Here is an 18616-nt window from a genome sequence, read left to right as displayed (position 1 = left end):
AATGAAGATGGTCGTTATCCATTATTGTCATGTGATTTTGGAATTATGGTTAATAATTAAATTCTTTTAAATATTTATATGAAAATTATTATGCAACTTGTTATTATTGTGGAAGTATTTCATGAGTCATTGCAAGACATGATGAAGGGGGGAAGCATTGCTAAACGGGATCAACGAAATGGGATACTAGCTTAGTCCAATCATCAAGATTGACAAGTATGACCTTAAATTTCCTTGGTAAGGACCTAGCGACTTGAAATTCAGGACACAACTGAAGGACCCGCATGAGCTATTAAATAAATAATTTAAAACATAAAAGTAATTTAATTAAAATATAACACGTACCTCAAAAGATTTTGAGTGATCTTTCACCATATTATTTTAATATATGTTCACCAACAACAATATATACCTATGTACATACACATAGATATAAATATAAAGTGACACCATAATATTATTTTCTTTATAATATAATGATGTCACCTCACAAATATATCTACGTGTACGTAGATAAATATAAACCATAATATTTTCGACTTTTAACCTTCAAATCTTTGTCCATCCTTTTATTCTTTTCTTGCTTATAACCGATTAAACACTTGGCACATTTATTTGGCGTCCAAGAGTCGAGACATTATTTTATGTTACGACTTCTTGGAAGCCAAAGAGTCCTTTACCCTTTTATATATTTCATAAGGTCGGGAGAGACAGGATATACAAAAAAATTACATACCCGACATCCTTTTATTATTCCCGTTTTCCTTGCTCATTCCCAACTACCATCTACAACCCGATACTCTGCAGATACCTTTCAAATTTCTGCAAGTTCCATTTGAAACCTCTGCAATTTTTTTAGCAGTATCATTCTTGTTACAATCTGCCTTATACTAATCTTTCCTTGATGAAGTCGTGATTGTTTTTACACACTATGGTTACGCCTAGGAAGCAAATCGAAGAAGAGCTGAAACATAGGCGTCTAGCAAGACTCAAAACATTTCTAGAAATATATCAGGTTATGTGGTCCATCAACCTCTAGTATTGTTATGAAATTTATTATGAACTACCACTGTATACCGAACTCCTTAGTAGTAGGCAGCTGTTGTATAATCATCATGCTTAAATATCAACAATTGACCCTCTTAAGGAGTTGTTATCAAATTAGCAGTAAAGTATCCATGACATAGAATCATGTTTTATGTATGCCATTGATAATCAGAACCAAATGATATTTTCTACAAGTCTTAAAGAACATATTTCTTCAAATCACAGAATGTGAAAAGCTAAAAACATATAATAATCCCGATACAATTGAGAATCAACAGACAGAGCCGAATTGCTCTGAGATTCCAAGCACCTAGGACTCACCGGTTGTATAGCCATGGAAAAGGTGAAGAGGTGAGATGGAATCTACAATGTCATGGAAGTAAAATCAGATATGATACAATAAACGTAAAATATTTTTTACTTAATAGCTCATGCTTGTCCCTATTGTTGTTTCCCTGTTGTCAAGTCGAGCAGTGGTAATCGAGTTATTGAACGGTGAACCCATCAGAAAAACCTTGGCCAAGGTCGTTTAAAGGCATGTTTTCCATCTAAGATCACTTGATGTTAGTGGTGTCAGTTATTCAGACATGTTCGTTCATAACTGTGAGGACTTTCTAAACACTAGAATGCTCAAGTGGTTGAACTAAAAGTATCCCAAGCCCGATCCCAGGGTAGGGAGGACCTTTCTAATTCAATAGATTGTCTAGGTATAAGTATGGTCCGCAGTTGGGAGGTTAAGCCTAAGTCAATGCTTCTCCTCTTACCAAAAGCCGAAGCTTGCACAACCAACTAAAGAACTCATCGGATAATACTTGTATGTTTCCTTTTCTTCTTTTCATGTTAAGCATTTGTTTTACTTGTATGTAGAAAAAGATAGTTAATCGTATTATGGTTATAAATAAATTCAATTAAATTGACCATTGATACAATTATTCCAGTTAATCGTTATTCTAGTTATTTCAGTTGATCATTGATACAGTTATTTCAGTTAATCATTATTCTAGTTATTTCAGTTGATCATTGATAAAGTTATTTTCAATTAATCGTTATTATGGTTATTAGAATTGATTCTTATTTCAGTTGATCATTGATATAGTTATCTCAGTTGAACATGGTTATTTCAATTAATCGTTGATAATCAAAACAATTAATGTCCTAGTAAAAGGAATTCAGTTATTTGTTCAATAATTTGTTGGGAAAAACTTTATATAAATCGTCTTTGTTTTGTTATGAAAAACTGTTTGTTACATATGGTCTCAGAGTGTTGGGTTCAATACTGAACCTAGGGCACACTACCTTCCATGTAAACCTGAAAATTCTTAGAAAAATTGTACAAGATGCAAGTACGTAAAACACCCCACAAGAAGGCTCGACATCCTATCTTCTTGTACTTAATTAAAAACAAGTCAAACTTCGACTGCACTCGCTACTCTATGCCCCAAGACAATGAAACTTTGAACCAGGCCTTGCCACGAATGAAGAAGGAAAGTAGGTGGACTCTTGCTAGTAAAACAGCATATAGGAACAAACTAATTCAAAACTAGAACACTCGTCAGGGCAACTCTCTTCTACATTTCCACAAATCCTCAATGGTGCAGGATATGTACAAATCTAAATCGGAACTAAATGCTGAAATTTAAATTCCATAATGTAAACATCCTCAGTAGAGGAATTTTTTGTAAATAAGACTGTCATGAATGCAGCAGCAAAAGTATAAAAGTTAATTAAATAAATTGGTTTATTCGTGTGTTATACTCAATCGCAAACTCTTTTAATTATTGTAGGCACACTTAAAAATATGTATACAATAAATTGACACAAAAATTTTGTAAATTTCCAAGTTAAACCAGTAAACAAACAAAATGAGCAACAATGAGAACGTTGCAAGTCATGACATGGTCCATGAAAAAACTGATTTATTACTTCAGATTTTGCAAGAAACGCAACTGAAGTTGGAAAATATGAAAAAAAAGAATGAATGAGATGGCAGCCCAAATGGGGCAGAACCAAGAGGAAATGCAATCCTCGCCTCCTCCCAAAACAAAGACAGAAGTCTTCGAACACAACAAGAAAACCTCACAAGCTTCACCCATTCAAATTGAAAAACAAAAAAAACAAGAAATAGTGAGTGGTCTGTCCGCAAATATTAAGAAGGTCTAACCACCCAAATTTGTCGGTTCTGAATCTGGAGAGGATGCAGAGGCTTGGCTAACTGAAATGGAACAATACTTTAAAATTAGGAACTTTTCAGAAACCTAAAAAGCGGTTTGGGGAATATACCACTTTACTGGAGAACCTACTACATGGTGGGAAAATACCAAGGTTAAGCAAAACATTAAAACCACTAAAATTATCTGGGAAAAATTTGGAACCATTTTTAGGAATTGTTGGTTACCCCAAACCTTTTATGACCAAAAATTGTTGGATTTCCAAATCCTGAAGCAAGGAGATATGACTGTACACAAGTACTAGGAGAAATTTACCCGATTACTAAAGTATGTACCACCATATCAACAAAACAGAAATCTGAAAGTGAGGAAATTCATTATGGCTCTGAATAATAGAGTAGGAGCAATTGATGTTCTCACTCCTCGAACCATGGAAGAAGCTTTAGAGAAGGTTGTCCGACAAGAATATAAAATCAAGAGAGATGACTCCATTCGAGACAATAAAAGGAAAATAAACTGGAATACAGAAGGTACAAATATTGGATCTTAGAAGAAATAGTTTAAGGATTATAAGTTTAGCAAGCTAGAATCAAAAGGAAATAGAATCAAGGATTTTAAAAGTAATTTCAGTACAAGTAAAAATTATAAGAGCAATGAAAGGAAGGGGCCACCTTCAGGATGCTACAATTGTGGGGGAGATCATTATGCTAATAAATGCCCCGTCAAACCCAACACCAATCAACCGCACCGACCACCTCTTCCACAATAGCAACATGTTAATCAGCAAAGGATCCACACAGCCCTTGACAACTGACAAGCAGAACAACAAATAGGCCCAATTGAAACTCCAGGTAAAATCTACAGGAACCCTGTCTCTATTTTGATTGATACTAGAGCTTTTGAATGTTTTATATCACCTAAACTATTAAGTAGATTTCCAAAGAGATCTAGTTTTATGGCAAAACCATGGACAGTCGAAAATACAAACCAGTCAAACGCTAAGGTAGAGCAGTGTTTGTTTGAGGCTCAGGTTGACTTTTCAAATTTCTCCACTGAATTGGATCTGTATGTAGTACCTCTTGGGTCTTATGATATTATTATAAGCATTAATTGGTTCCATGAGCATAAGGCCAAGGTGGATTGTCTTGCTAAAACTGTAGATTGTTTGGATAACCAAGGCAAACTTGCAAACATTATAGGGATTAAACATGAAATTAAATCAAAACAGATCTTTGTCATGCAACTTACGAAATGTGAAAAAAAAGGTTGTGAGATTTTTGTAGTGAGAGTTGAAGATATGAGAAGTCCTATAAACACCACTTATGGAGATGACTACATTTTTCAAGATGGGGAAATTAGAGAAAAATTAAATAAATCTTTTGAAGAAAAATATCCCTACCTAAAGAATTATCAGGATGTGTTTCCCTAAGAACTTCTTGGTCTACCTCCATCCCGAGTCTTTGATTTTACCATAGATTTGTTACCAGGAGCAGAACCCATTTCTCGAGCACCATATCGAATGACCACCACCAAATTAATGGAGTTGCAAATACAATTACAAGATATGTTAAACAAGAAACTGATTCGGCCCAGTGTATCACCATGGGGAGCCCCAGTATTATTTGTTAGGAAGGACGGAACCATGAGATTATGCATAGATTACAGAATGCTCAATAAGGTTACTATCAAGAATCAGTATCCACTTCCTCGAATTGACGACCTCTTTGATCAAATGAACAGCGCAACAATATTTTCAAAAATTGATTTGAGGTCAAGATATCAGTAGCTTCGTATTAAGGACGAAAATATTCACAAAACTGCATTCAGAACCAAGTATGGGCATTACGAATTCACAGTGTTACCTTTCGGGTTAACCAATGCTCTAGCAACTTTTATGAACTTAATGAATAGCATATGAACTTAATGAATAGCATATTCCAAGATTGCCTAGATTAGTTTTTACTGGTCTTTATAGATGATATTCTAATCTATTCAAAGAACGAGGAAGAACATCAAGAACCTTTGAAAAAAGTCTTACAAAGGTTAAAAGAACATAAATTATATGGAAATTTGTCTAAGTGCGCTTTCTATCAAAAGGAAATTCAGTATTTAGGACACATTATATCAACTCAGAGAATAGTTGTAGATCCGTCAAAAATCAAAGCAATTAAGGAATGGCCTATACCTAAAAATATGACAAAAGTTAGAAGTTTCATGGGATTGGCGAGGTTCTATAAGATGTTTGTCAGTAATTTCTCCAAGATAGCCTACCCGATTACATCACTTCAGAGAAAGGGAAGGAAGTTTGTATGGACAAAAATATGTCAATCAGCTTTTGAATGCTTGAAGGAAAAGTTAACCATAGAGCCTATATTAAGAGTACCTGACCCACCAAAGAAATTTGTTGTTATAACTGATGCTTCAGGAGTAGGAGGCGTACTAATGCAGGATGAGTAGGTAATTGCATATGAATCTAGGAAATTGAAAAATTACGAGCAGAATTACACCCCTCATGATCTGGAATGAGCAACTATTATTCATGCTCTTTAAATGTGGAGACATTATTTGATTGAGAAACCTTTTGATCTATGATCCGACCATCATGGCCTAAAATATATGTTTAATCAACCAAATCTTAATGCTAGACAAAGAAGATGGCTGGAATTTTTAGCAGACTATGAATTTGACATAAGTTACATCAAAGGCAAAGAAAACAAAGTGGCAGATGCCTTAAGTAGGAGGAGACACATTTCTGCAATGGCTACTATAAATTTCAGAATAAAGAACCAGATTTTACAACATCTAGCGCATGATGAATTTTATGCAGAGATCAGCCTAACTCTCATCAGAGACCCACAAGATCCCAAGTATTCAGAATTTACGATAGAAGAGGATGGATTGTTAAGATATCATGATAGGATTTATGTACCCAGCAAACCTAAACTTCGGAGAATGATTCTGAAAGAATCTCATTCAGCTCCATATTCAGGACACCCTGGAGTAACTAAAATGTTGTCAGATATAAAACCTCTATAATTTTGGAAAGGAATGAAAAGGGAGATAACAAAATTTGTGGCAGGATGCTTGGAATGCCAAAGAATAAAAGCAGAACATCGATACCAAGCCGGTCTTTTGCACCCAAATGAGGTACCAAAATGGAAATGGCAGATAATTTCCATGGATTTTGTACAAGGGTTACCTATGACACAATACCATTCTGGTAGTAGTAGATAGATTGACAAAAATTGCTCATTTTATACCAGGAAATCTAACTGATGGAGCACCAGAAATCGCTCATAAATTTATAAAGGAAATTTTCAAATTGCATGGAATTCCAAAGAAAATTATTTCAGATAAGGATGCTAGGATAACTTCCAGATTTTGGCAAACATTATTTTCAGCATTAGAGACTAAACTAAACATCAGTTCAGCTTATCATCCTAAGACAGATGGTCAAACAAAAAGAGTAAACCAAGTATTAGAAGATCTTTTGAGAGTTTATTGTATGGATCGGCAATATCAATGGGAAAGATATTTACCTTTGGTAGAATTTTCTTATAACAATTCCTACCAATTGTTACTTTGTGGTGACTGATTAGGAAAGTATTGTACATACTTCATAAATTCTTTGGGGAAAAAAAATTTGGGCCCTATTTTATTGGGATTTTGGGCCGACGTGTAATTATTAATTATAACCCTAAAGCGGTTTAATACTTGTATAAAAGGGCTTAGGGTTAGGTATTTTCATTAAGGTGTGATGCGAAAATTGGTTCTTGCGGCAATATTGAGCTGTAAGGGATTATGGATTGTAGTCAGGTTGTAATTATTGGATCATAATAATATCAGACTTGTTGTTTGGTGGACATAGCCCCAGGATTGGGTGAACCACGTTAAATCTTGATGCCTTATGTTCTTTTCTATGTGATCTATTATTTTTGTTATTGGTTATATTTGCATGTAATTGTTATTTCTATTTGTGGTTTAATCCTAACACCAATCCACCATTAAAATGGCCCCCTTTGAGGCTCTATATGGCCACAAATGTAGAACTCCTGTGAGTTGGAATCGATTGAAAGATAGAATTATTGTTGGGCATGAAATGCTTAAGGAAATGGAAGAACAGATAATTCAAATTCGTTAGAGATTAGCAAACCAATGATAGACAAAAAAGTTATGCAGATGCAAAAAGAACACCTAGGGAATTCTCAGTGGGAGAGAAGGTGTTATTAAGAGTAAAACCTCAGAAGAGTACTATCAAGTTTGGTAAGAATGCCAAGTTGGCCCCAAAGTATGTGGGACCCTTTGAAATATTGGAAGTTATGAACCCAGTAGCCTACAAAATTGCCTTACCACCAACCCTTGCAACGATGCATGACATCTTCCATGTGTCATACCTTAAGAAATACATTACTCATCATGAGCATATAATTGATTGGAACCTGTTAGAGATGCGAGAACCAAGGGTGGTGGAAATAGAACCACTCAGAATACTCGAGGTGCATAAGCTACACTTACAAAATTGAGAGGTGACTCAATGTAAGGTCCAGTGGGATCAGTATGCAGAGGATAATGCCCCTTGGGAAGATTATCACGAAATCTTTCAAAAATACCCTCATCTTTTCTCCAGGGCTAGAACCTGAACCTTGGCTTTCTTGAAATAATCTAAATAGATATTGTTTAAGTTTTATTGTGATATTCATCGAGGACGATAAAAAATTTAACGGGGAGGGTATGTTTCATCCCAATTTTTTACCTAATTTTAAATTTTCTCATAGTCGTTAGATTGAACAGATTTTTCTTTCATAATCATGTGGAGTAGGTAGTTATTTATATTCGTTGCATTAACTGTTCATGAAGATGGTCGTTATCCATTATTGTCATGTGATTTTGGAATTATGGTTAATGATTTAAATTCTTTTAGATATTTATATGAAAATTATTATGGAACTTGTTATTATTGTGGAAGTGTTTCACAGGTAATTGCAGGAGAAGATGAAAGGGGGAAGCATTGCTAAACGGGATCAACGGAATGGGATACTAGCTTAGCCCAGTCATCAAGATTGACAGGTATGACCTTGAATTGTCTTGGTAAGGACTTAGTGACTTGAACTTCGAGACACAACTGAAGGACCTGCATGAGCTAATAAATAAATAATTTAAAACATAAAAATAATTTAATTAAAATATAATACGTACCTCAAAGGATTTTGAATGATCTTTCACCATATTATTTTAATATATGTTCACTAACAACAATATATACCTATGCACATACACAGATATAAATATAAAGTTACACCATAATATTATTTTCTTTATAATATAATGATGTCACCTCACAAATATATCTACATGTACGTAGATAAATATAAACCATAATATTTTCGATTTGTAACCTTCAAATCTTCTTCCATCCTTTTATTCTTTTCTTGCTTATAACCGATTGAACACTTGGCACATTTATTTGGCATCCAAGAGCCGAGACATTATTTTATGTTATGGCTTCTTGGAAGCCAAAGAGTCCTTTACCCTTTTAGATATTTCATAAGGTCGAGAGAGACGAGATATACAAAAAAATTACATACCCGACTTCCTTTTATTATTCCCGTTTTCCTTGCTCATTTCCGGCTACCATCTACAACCCGATACTCTGAAGATACCTTTTGAAATTCTGCAAGTTCCATTCGAAACCTCTGCAATTTTTTTAGTAGTGCCATTGTTGTTACAATCTACCTTATATTAATCTTTCCTTGCTGAAGTCGTGATTGTTTTTACACACTGTGGTTACGCCTGGGAAGCAAATCGAAGAAGAGCTAATACATAGGCGTCTAGCAAGACTCCAAACATTTCCAGAAATATATCAGGTTATGTGGTCCATCAACCTCCCGTATTGTTATGAAATTTATTATCAGCTACCATTGTATACCGAACTCCTTAGTAGTAGGCCGCTGTTGTATAATCATCATGCTTAAGTATCAACAGTTGACCCTCTTAAGGAGGAGGAGTTATCAAATTAGCAATAAAGTATCCATGACATAGAATCATGTTTTATATATGCCATTGATAATCAAAACCAAATGATATTTTTTGCAAGTCTTAAAGAACATATTTCTTCAAATCACAAAATGTGAAAAGCTAAAAACATATAATATTCGTGATACAGTTGAGAATCAACAAACAGAGCCGAATTGCTCTGAGATTCCAAGCACCTAGGACTCACCGACTGTATAGCCATGGAAAAGGTGAAGAGGTGAGATGGAATCTACAATGTCATGGAAGTAAAATCAAATATGATACAATAAACGTAAAATAATTTTACCTAATAGCTCATGCTTGTCCCTATTGTTGTTTCCTTGTTGTCAAGTCGAGCGGTGGTGATTGGGTCATTGAACAGTAAACCCATCAAAAAAACCTTGGCCAAGGTTGTTTAAAGGCATGTTTGCCATCTAAGATCACTTGATATTAGTGGTGACAGTAATTTAAACATGTTTGTCCATAACTATGCAAACTTTCTAAACACCAGAATGGTCAAGTGGCTGGACTAAAAGTATCCCAAGCCCAATCCCAAGGTAGGGAGGGACTTTCTAATTCAATAGATTGTGTAGGGATAAGTATGGTCTGCAGTTGAGAGGTTAAGCCTAAGTCAATGCTTCTACTCTTACCGAAAGCCGAAGCTTGCACGACCGACTAAAGAACTCAATACTTGTATATTTCCTTTTCTTCTTTTCATGTTAAGCATTTGCTTTACTTGTATGTAGAAAAAAATAGTTAATCATTATTATAGTTATAAATAAATTCAGTTGAATTGACCATTGATACAGTTATTCCAGTTAATCGTTATTCTAGTTATTTCAATTGATCATTGATATAATTATTTTAATTAATTGTTATTCTAGTTATTTCAGTTGATCATTGATACAATTATTTTCAGTTAATCATTAATATGGTTATTACAGTTGATCATTGTTTCAATTGATCATTGATATAGTTATCTCAGTCGAACATGGCTATTTCAGTTAATCATTGATAGTTAAAACAGTTAATGTCCTAGGAAAAGGAATTTAGTTATTTGTTCAATAATTTGTTGGGAAAAACTCTGTATAAATCGTCTTTGTTTTGTTATGAAAAACCGTTTGTTACACATTGGACAAGACAAAAGATCAATTTACTCCAAATAAGTATAATGTAATGGAGATTGATCAAGGTTGTGCCTCCCGAAAGCAGGTTATGTAAGAGTTTGACGATTCTACATGGGCAATGAAAGATATGATGAGAAAGCTAGAAGGTAAATATCAAAAACAAAAAGGTGAGATCAAGGCCTTGTGCAAATACATGAACAACCTACCTCGTCCAATGAAGGAAGAAAGCCCATCTTTTGTTCTTCATCCAATTATTTCAACTGTGTCAATAGAAGGTATAGATAAGATCAAACGGATTGCTCGGAGTGCAGAAGTTTGGATAGAGGGCATTCAAAATGAGGTACATAAGCATGTTAAAGACTAGGCACAAATTCATGACAAAACACTAGCCATCCATTCTAAGATACAATGCATGGACGAGTCATGGAAAGATGAGTGTATTTATCGAGATGAGGTGATCTCAAAATTGCAGGATTTGATGGAGACTTCTAGGCAAACTTGAACGATAGTGGAGTTGTTGGTGAAAGAGATGCATATGACTTCCTTCGATGGCATAGCGCAGTGATCATAGCCAAGGAAATGTTTGAACATTTCACCAAGCAATCTATTTAGTTGAGGAGAGTAGCGGAGAATATCAAGCAAGCAATCTCCAACACAATTGCATCCTCACTATCACAAAGGTTGGCCAAGAATGAAATAACAATAGACAACCTAAAGAGGAAACTGGAAGAGTTCTTTCAAATGAATTACTTCAACATAAACAATTTTCAGAGCTTCTTCATTTTTTCGAATGCCTTGCACACAACTCAAGACTTGTTATCGGATTGGGAAGATAGCTTGAGCAAATCTAAAAGGGCGATAGCAATCACTGAATACAAACTGGAATCAGCAACAAGTATCAGCATGGACAAATTGGAGACAAACAACAAAGTCACAGGTAGACAACTCTGAGCAGAGATGCATTTACCGCACAGTGGGCACGCATAGTGGGCACGTATAGTGGACATTTATTTCACCCCTCCCTCTTCCTCAATGGGCATGCATGGTGGGTATTTATTACCCACAAAGATGGTGGCTTCCTCTAGATTGGTCAATGTAATTCCTTTCATTTATGTAGATTCCTTCTTTCTTTGCCCTAACCAGCCCTAGGGCTGACTGGCAAAATCTGAGGTATCAATTATAATTTTGATCCAGGTCACTCATTGCAACTGGGATTTGTATAAAGACCTCATTTCTCAATTGTAAGCAATGAAATTCTGAGAAGTTGCTAGAGCTTTAATTGAAGTTTGGTGATCATTTGATGTGTCTTGAGGCTTGCTTGGTTTCATAATTCCCTCATTTAGATTAGATTGTTAGATAAAGTGATTTGATTTCAATGGAGAATTCATTGGTGTTTTGATGAATTCCACGGTTCATAATTTGATGGTCATTTTCAAGCTAGGATATATGTCATACATTATATTTTTAGGAGGATAATTTCAACAACTAGTGACACGGGAACTGGCCTGTGCTCTCTTATTTTCCTACACTCGCAATTCCTTTCTTGCTTTCTAAATTAGCCTAAAACACCTTTGCTCAAACTAAATAATTGTTTTGATAGGAAATTTAAAATGCTAATCTTCTTAAAATGAACCAAATGGTTAGAATAATAACGAGTATAGAGGTGAAACTTACCATGGATATAGAGAAAAATAAATGTATCAACAAAAACGATGAAGCCTATGGATTACAATGTCTATTTGTATTTTCTAATCTTCTCTTTCACATCAAATCCTTAAACAATTGTAAAAAGAATTGGACCAAGTTGGTTAGTTATTTGAGGTTCATTATTCCATGTGAATTAGAAATGGAGCTTGTTTATTTGAATCTTGATAGTTTTGACACTATTTAGGAATTGTTCACTCAGTTCGGGTCATTGAAATTGTAGTTCAAACTTAAAACCATGTCTGATTGAAAAAGAAGGTACCCAATTGATCCTTAGCATTCTCGCCAAGATTTATTCTATTCATTTAATATCAATTCTACCTTCTATTTCACAAACAACTAGGCGCTCAATTCACAATGCCATCCTTAAATCATTTTTGCCACTTCTTACTAGGAGAAATATGAGCCAATACAGACCTGCACTTTTCAAATCTTGTAAGTCATATGCCATGCCCGCTAACTACAAAAGAATATATACAAAGAATCAATAATAAGGATAAAAATTAAAAAGCAAGAATAACAAAGAGAAAAAGGATCAGAAACCAATTACCTACAAATATACCTCAAAGACCATTTCAACAAATCTTCATTGAGTTGAAGTCAACATGATCGTAATTAAAAATATATGGAACAAAAAAAGGAAGACAACTAATTACTCCTTATTATTCTCTCCAAAACTTGATCATAATTATACAATCTTGTTTCTACCTTCCATACCACAAAGAGTAACTTAGAGCTCAATTCACAATGCCATTCTTAGATGACTTCAACCAATCTCTCACTAGAGAATAAAATGGGCTAATCTAGTTGATATTCTCAAATCCTCTAAGCTGTATGTCAAGGTTGCTAACCAAGACACTGAAAAACAGTAAGATTGGGACAATACGGACAAGAATAAAGCAAGGATAAAAGAGAGAAGAATCATAAAGAACCTACTATCTCTAAAGCAAATTTACAATGTTCATATTGAAAAGGTGACAAGATTAAGAAAACAAGTATGCCTATTCTAAAAGCCCTAGTCATGATCAACATAAGTGTTTGAAGGAATGGATAGATCATTTGACACATTCTAGAGAAGAATAACACCAGTATTCCTGATTCAAGATGATAGAGTTCACATAGAAGTTTTACAAGGAAAAAGACAACGATATGGGAAAAGAAAGAGCAATGCCCTTGCAACAATTGTATCTCCACCATCCACTTGGATTTTTTATTTAGGTTCTTTGCACCACATGATTTCATCTCAAGATATCACATCTTTGGATCCTGTACTACATTAATTATCTTGATGGGTGATTGTACTCCTATTAAAATGTATAGAATAAGATCTTTCGATGTGGGGGATGACAAATTTCAGGATGTTCTTTATGTGCCCTCATTATCGACTAATCTCCAATCAATTTATTAGATCACTCACATTGGTTTGGGTAAGTGAGTTTAAATTAAGAGGTACATTCTGAGTGTCACTAGATATTTAGTGCACAAGTTCAGAATCCTCAATCATTTGAAATTTCCAGATTTCCACCAATTAAACTTTTTTATCATTTTATACATTCTACTAAGCTGTATATGTAAAAAAAAAATCATGAGACTAAAAATAATCAGATTAAGCGTTCCACTCTCAAAAAAGTTCATTAGGATGAAGTAGATGCATTGACCTTCTTGATAAATAGAGAGCCCTAACTTTCTATCAGGATTCAGCAATGAGAACAATCGATGGAATTACTTATTTTCATTCTAATTTGGCATACGCATATGTTATGATCCATGCTCAATAACAGAACCAAGTCGTTACCTCTCTCGGTGGAATGCACGTACTCCAAGACTAGGCTGCTTTCTGTCCTTGCCATAGTGGATAACCAGCGATGGACCTTCTCCTGCTCACCAGCCCTCACATCTATCAAACACTTAGCTACCACACACAGTGGGAAAACATGAAAACATGCATCAGTGAAATTTTTTAAGGAAACATTTTAGAGAGTGGAATAGTTATCCATTCTTTCTATTTCAAAGAAAATAGAGTTATATCCATGATAGATTTAACACTTGTGGGAAAAATAGACGTTCTATCAATATGTCAAAATTTCAAGCAATTGCTAATAGTATATAGAATTTTAAAGATGGCATATTGAAAAATCTTGTACAAATAAATAAACTAATATGTTTTATGAATTCACCTCCTGGAAGACAGTCCCCAAAACATTGGGTGATTTTTCTCCTCAACCCTGCATCCCTGTTCCTCTCATGGACGTTATTTCTGTAAGGGGTCTTTCTCAAAAGATCCTGCTGTACAGAATCATCTTGGTTGCTTTGACCCGGGACCCCATTGCTCCCAAGAAACTTACCAATACCTGGAAACACCATTTGTGCACATCGAAGGACATAGCCAAAATCTCCAAACTATAGGGCATTTCGCTCCTGCTCTAGCAAGGCTTCCAAGCGGAAGCGTCCATTTTCTGATAGAATAAAGCTTCTGATTTGAATAAGTAATCCTAGGTCCCCCAAATGCCACCCATTAGATGGGCGTCTAGTTTCGGTTCTTGCAAGGTCTCCCATTTAAATGTATATCAATTTTCTGATCCAACCAAACCTACCCTCAAAATGGGGAATCCAATTTAAAACGGCGAGTGGTTGCCCATTTCAATTGGAACGATAAAAATGGCTCAAATAATCGGAATTTCACCTCACAGGTCAATATACGAAATGAAAGGCAGAAAGCAAGAAGGGCGAGACAGATTGGAATCTTATAGAGTCTTACCAGCCTTCTGGAGGTCAAACAAAATTCAGTTCATTCGATAAAGGAAAAATGTTAGAGCAACTTTACAGATCCTACGTGTCAATTTTTTGGGAACTAGATAGCACATTTCCAGGTCGTAGAGCCCAGCACATAAAACTAGCTGAAAACTACTTCATGTCGACCCAGAAGCAACGTGTGAATGAAACAAAGCAGGCATGAAAAATGGCAGACAAAATGCGGCCAAGCAACGTACATGCATGCGTAATGAATTGAAAGCTCCTTCAAAGCTACCAAGCTTTTTTAAGTGTGTGAGCCACAAAATGCAGCCGAAAACGCAGTCGTCTTATTTATGGCAAAAAACCAGCCTGGGAGGTGTTGAATGGCAGATGAATTCGTCAAGTCACATTATTTTGGTGGATGCCATTGTCAAACGATCCATACATATTTTGACCGATTATGTTGTCCGCAAGTCAGATCTTGGTGATTTCTTTGGCATGGCTAGATGGTGGCTCTTTTGTACACGCTCAATCATATCGCTGGAGAAACGTCAATATCTGAAATAATTTAGTTAAGAGTTGCTATCAGAGGGCCTCTGTAATTTTTACACTCGAAAGAGCCAACATAATCGCCCAATTTCAGGTAGATTGCGACAGAACAAAATAGACGACTTTTAACGTTTACGAGGAGACTTGTGATTCTGTCTTGTCCTTTTTGGTGGAGGGCATTTTGAATTGAAATGAAAGATTTTAATAATTGATAAGTAGGAGATAATTTCCACATGAAGTCAAATTGTGATATTGCTATCAGAATTTAACTCTGTGATTTTTGAGTCAAACTCTTCGTCCCATGTTTCATGAGAGTAGTGATTCAATATGAATCCATCTCTGATGAGAATAAATGGAACACTTAGCATTCATTGGATCTAGGTGATGCTCTCAGGGGTGAAGCACTAGGACTTTCCAAGAGGTCACCCATCTCAATACTACTCCAGCCTGAGTACGCTTAACTACAGAGTTTTCTCCATATCTAAATCCAAAGCTTGCAACCCCATTTGCAAAACCTTCACCAAGTGTTGTGCCTTATGAACCATTCATTAGAAAGCCCCTTAAGCTCATCAATTGATAAGTAGGAGATAATTTCCACAGCAAGTCAAATTGTGATATTGCTATCAGGATTTAACTGTGTGATTTTTGAGTCAAACTCGTTGACCCATGTTTCATGAGTAGTGATTCAACATGAATCCATCTCTCATGAGAATAAATGGAACACTTAGCACTCATTGGATCTAGGTGATGCTCACAGGGGTGAAGCACCAGGACTTCCCGGGAGGTCACCCATCCCAGTACTACTCTAGCCTAAGCGCGCTTAACTATGGAGTTTCCTCCATAGTTAAACCCAAAGCTTGCAACCCCATTTGCAAAACCTTCACCAAGTGTTGTGCCTTATGAACCATTCATTAGAAAGCCCCTTAAGCTCATCAATTGATAAGTAGGAGATAATTTCCACAGCAAGTCAAATTGTGATATTGCTATTAGGATTTAACTGTGTGATTTTTGAGTCAAACTCATTGACCCATGTTTCATGAGTAGTGATTCAACATGAATCCATCTCTCATGAGAATAAATGGAACACTTAGCATTCATTGGATCTAGGTGATGCTCACAGGGGTGAAGCACCAGGACTTTCCGGGAGGTCACCCATCCCAGTACTACTCCAGCCTGAGCACGCTTAACTACAGAGTTTCCTCCATATCTAAACCCAAAGCTTGCAACCCCATTTGCAAAACCTTCACCAAGTGTTGTGCCTTATGAACCATTCATTAGAAAGCCCCTTAAGCTCATCAATTGATAAGTAGGAGATAATTTCCATAGCAAGTCAAATTGTGATATTGCTATCAGGATTTAACTATGTGATTTTTGAGTCAAACTCATTGACCCATGTTTCATGAGTAGTGATTCAACATGAATCCATCTCTCATGAGAATAAATGGAACACTTAGCACTCATTGGATCTAGGTGATGCTCACAGGGGTGAAGCACCAGAACTTCCTGGGAAGTCACCCATCCCAGTACTACTCTAGCCTAAGCGCGCTTAACTATGGAGTTTCCTCCATAGTTAAACCCAAAGCTTGCAACCCCATTTGCAAAACCTTCACCAAGTGTTGTGCCTTATGAACCATTCATTAGAAAGCCCCTTAAGCTCATCAATTGATAAGTAGGAGATAATTTCCATAGCAAGTCAAATTGTGATATTGCTATTAGGATTTAACTGTGTGATTTTTGAGTCAAACTCATTGACCCATGTTTCATGAGTAGTGATTCAACATGAATCCATCTCTCATGAGAATAAATGGAACACTTAGCATTCATTGGATCTAGGTGATGCTCACAGGGGTGAAGCACTAGGACTTCCTGAGAGGTCACCCATCCTAGTACTACTCCAGCCTGAGCATGCTTAACTACAGAGTTTCCTCCATAGTTAAACCCAAAGCTTGCAACCCCATTTGCAAAACCTTCACCAAGTGTTGTGCATTATGAACCATTCATTAGAAAGTCCCTTAAGCTCATCAATTGATAAGTAGGAAATAATTTCCATAGCAAGTCAAATTGTGATATTGCTATCAGGATTTAACTATGTGATTTTTGAGTCAAACTCATTGACCCATGTTTCATGAGTAATGATTCAACATGAATCCATCTCTCATGAGAATAAATGGAACACTTCGCACTCATTAGATCTAGGTGATGCTCATAGGGGTGAAGCACCGGGACTTCCCGAGAGGTCACCCATCCTAGTACTACTCCAACCTGAACACGCTTAACTACGAAGTTTCCTCCATAGTTAAACCCAAAGCTTGCAACCCCATTTGCAAAACTTTCACCAAGTGTTGTGCCTTATGAACCATTCATTAGAAAGCTTTGGTGAAGGTTTTGCAAATGGGGTTGCAAGCTTTGGGTTTAACTATGGAGGAAACTCTGTAGTTAAGTGTGCTCAGGTTGGAGTAGTACTGGGATGGGTGACCTCTCGGGAAGTCCCAGTGCTTCACCCCTGTGAGCATCACCTAGATCCAATGAGTGCTAAGTGTTCCATTTATTCTCATGAGAGATGGATTCATGATGAATCACTACTCATGAAACATGGGTCAATGAGTTTGACTCAAAAATCACACAGTTAAATCCTGATAGCAATATCACGATTTTAATAATGTCTAAGGTACTATAGGACCCGCACATAGTACCCACTTCTAAAAGGAGCAAAGTTAATCTAGCTGTAAACTTTTGATTAACTTGTCTTTTCGTAAACGAATTTTGATAATCATGGTCGCTATTCTCCTCAATTGATTCTCCTAAAATAAGTAGTTAACGTCTCTTTTCCCTAAGATCTCAACATAGCCAGCATATCCTTTTATAATACCTATCAACTTAAGGTTGTATCTCTTTAGCTAAAATTTAAGGGCCGAAAGGGATGCATTATGCTTAATTCTCAACTTACTTTTTAGTGTAGTCCTATGTTGGGTCTCATGGGCACTAGCTTCCAAGAATTTTTAGGAATATCTAAAAGGAAGTGGTCACATGAATTTTATATGTGAATCAACTTTTAAAAAATCAGCTTCTAAATTCAACGAAGCTTGTGGTGTTATAAATTTTAAAAATAAAAAATAAATTTCTTCATAAATTTCTTTGGTGGGATTATATCATTTTGGTGGGAAAATGAATAGTAGGTTTTGACAAGTGTCAGATTTCTTCCCTAAGCCAGTCCCACCACATTTTCACCCGCTCAAATTGGGACACAACTATCCTCCCTACAAAATGCATCATTGA

General features: G+C 35.8%; 1 protein-coding gene across 4 annotated transcripts in view; it reads right to left on the bottom strand.

Moving 5' to 3' along the window:
• LOC149541974 (uncharacterized) overlaps positions 1 to 15494 on the bottom strand; it is a 122070-nt gene extending 106576 nt beyond the window's left edge. The window contains exons 1-2 of one of the 4 annotated variants that reach the window (XM_089797023.1): positions 14236 to 15494; positions 13854 to 13970 (exon numbers count right to left, since the gene is read on the bottom strand). In XM_089797023.1, the coding sequence (XP_089653149.1) occupies positions 13854 to 13970; positions 14236 to 14422 (304 nt within the window). In that variant the 5' untranslated portion in view covers positions 14423 to 15494. The remainder of the gene's footprint in view (positions 1 to 13853; positions 13971 to 14235) is intronic. The other 3 variants (XM_089797026.1, XM_089797024.1, XM_089797025.1) reach the window with 3 other exon arrangements.
• Between the last annotated feature and the right edge of the window lie 3122 nt (positions 15495 to 18616).

The sequence above is a fragment of the Cupressus sempervirens genome, chromosome 8, assembly GCF_028749045.1.
Source record: "Cupressus sempervirens isolate cs-2001-9-10 chromosome 8, ASM2874904v1, whole genome shotgun sequence".
Lineage (NCBI taxonomy): Eukaryota > Viridiplantae > Streptophyta > Pinopsida > Cupressales > Cupressaceae > Cupressus > Cupressus sempervirens.
This window is presented reverse-complemented; position numbering and strand designations above follow the sequence as displayed.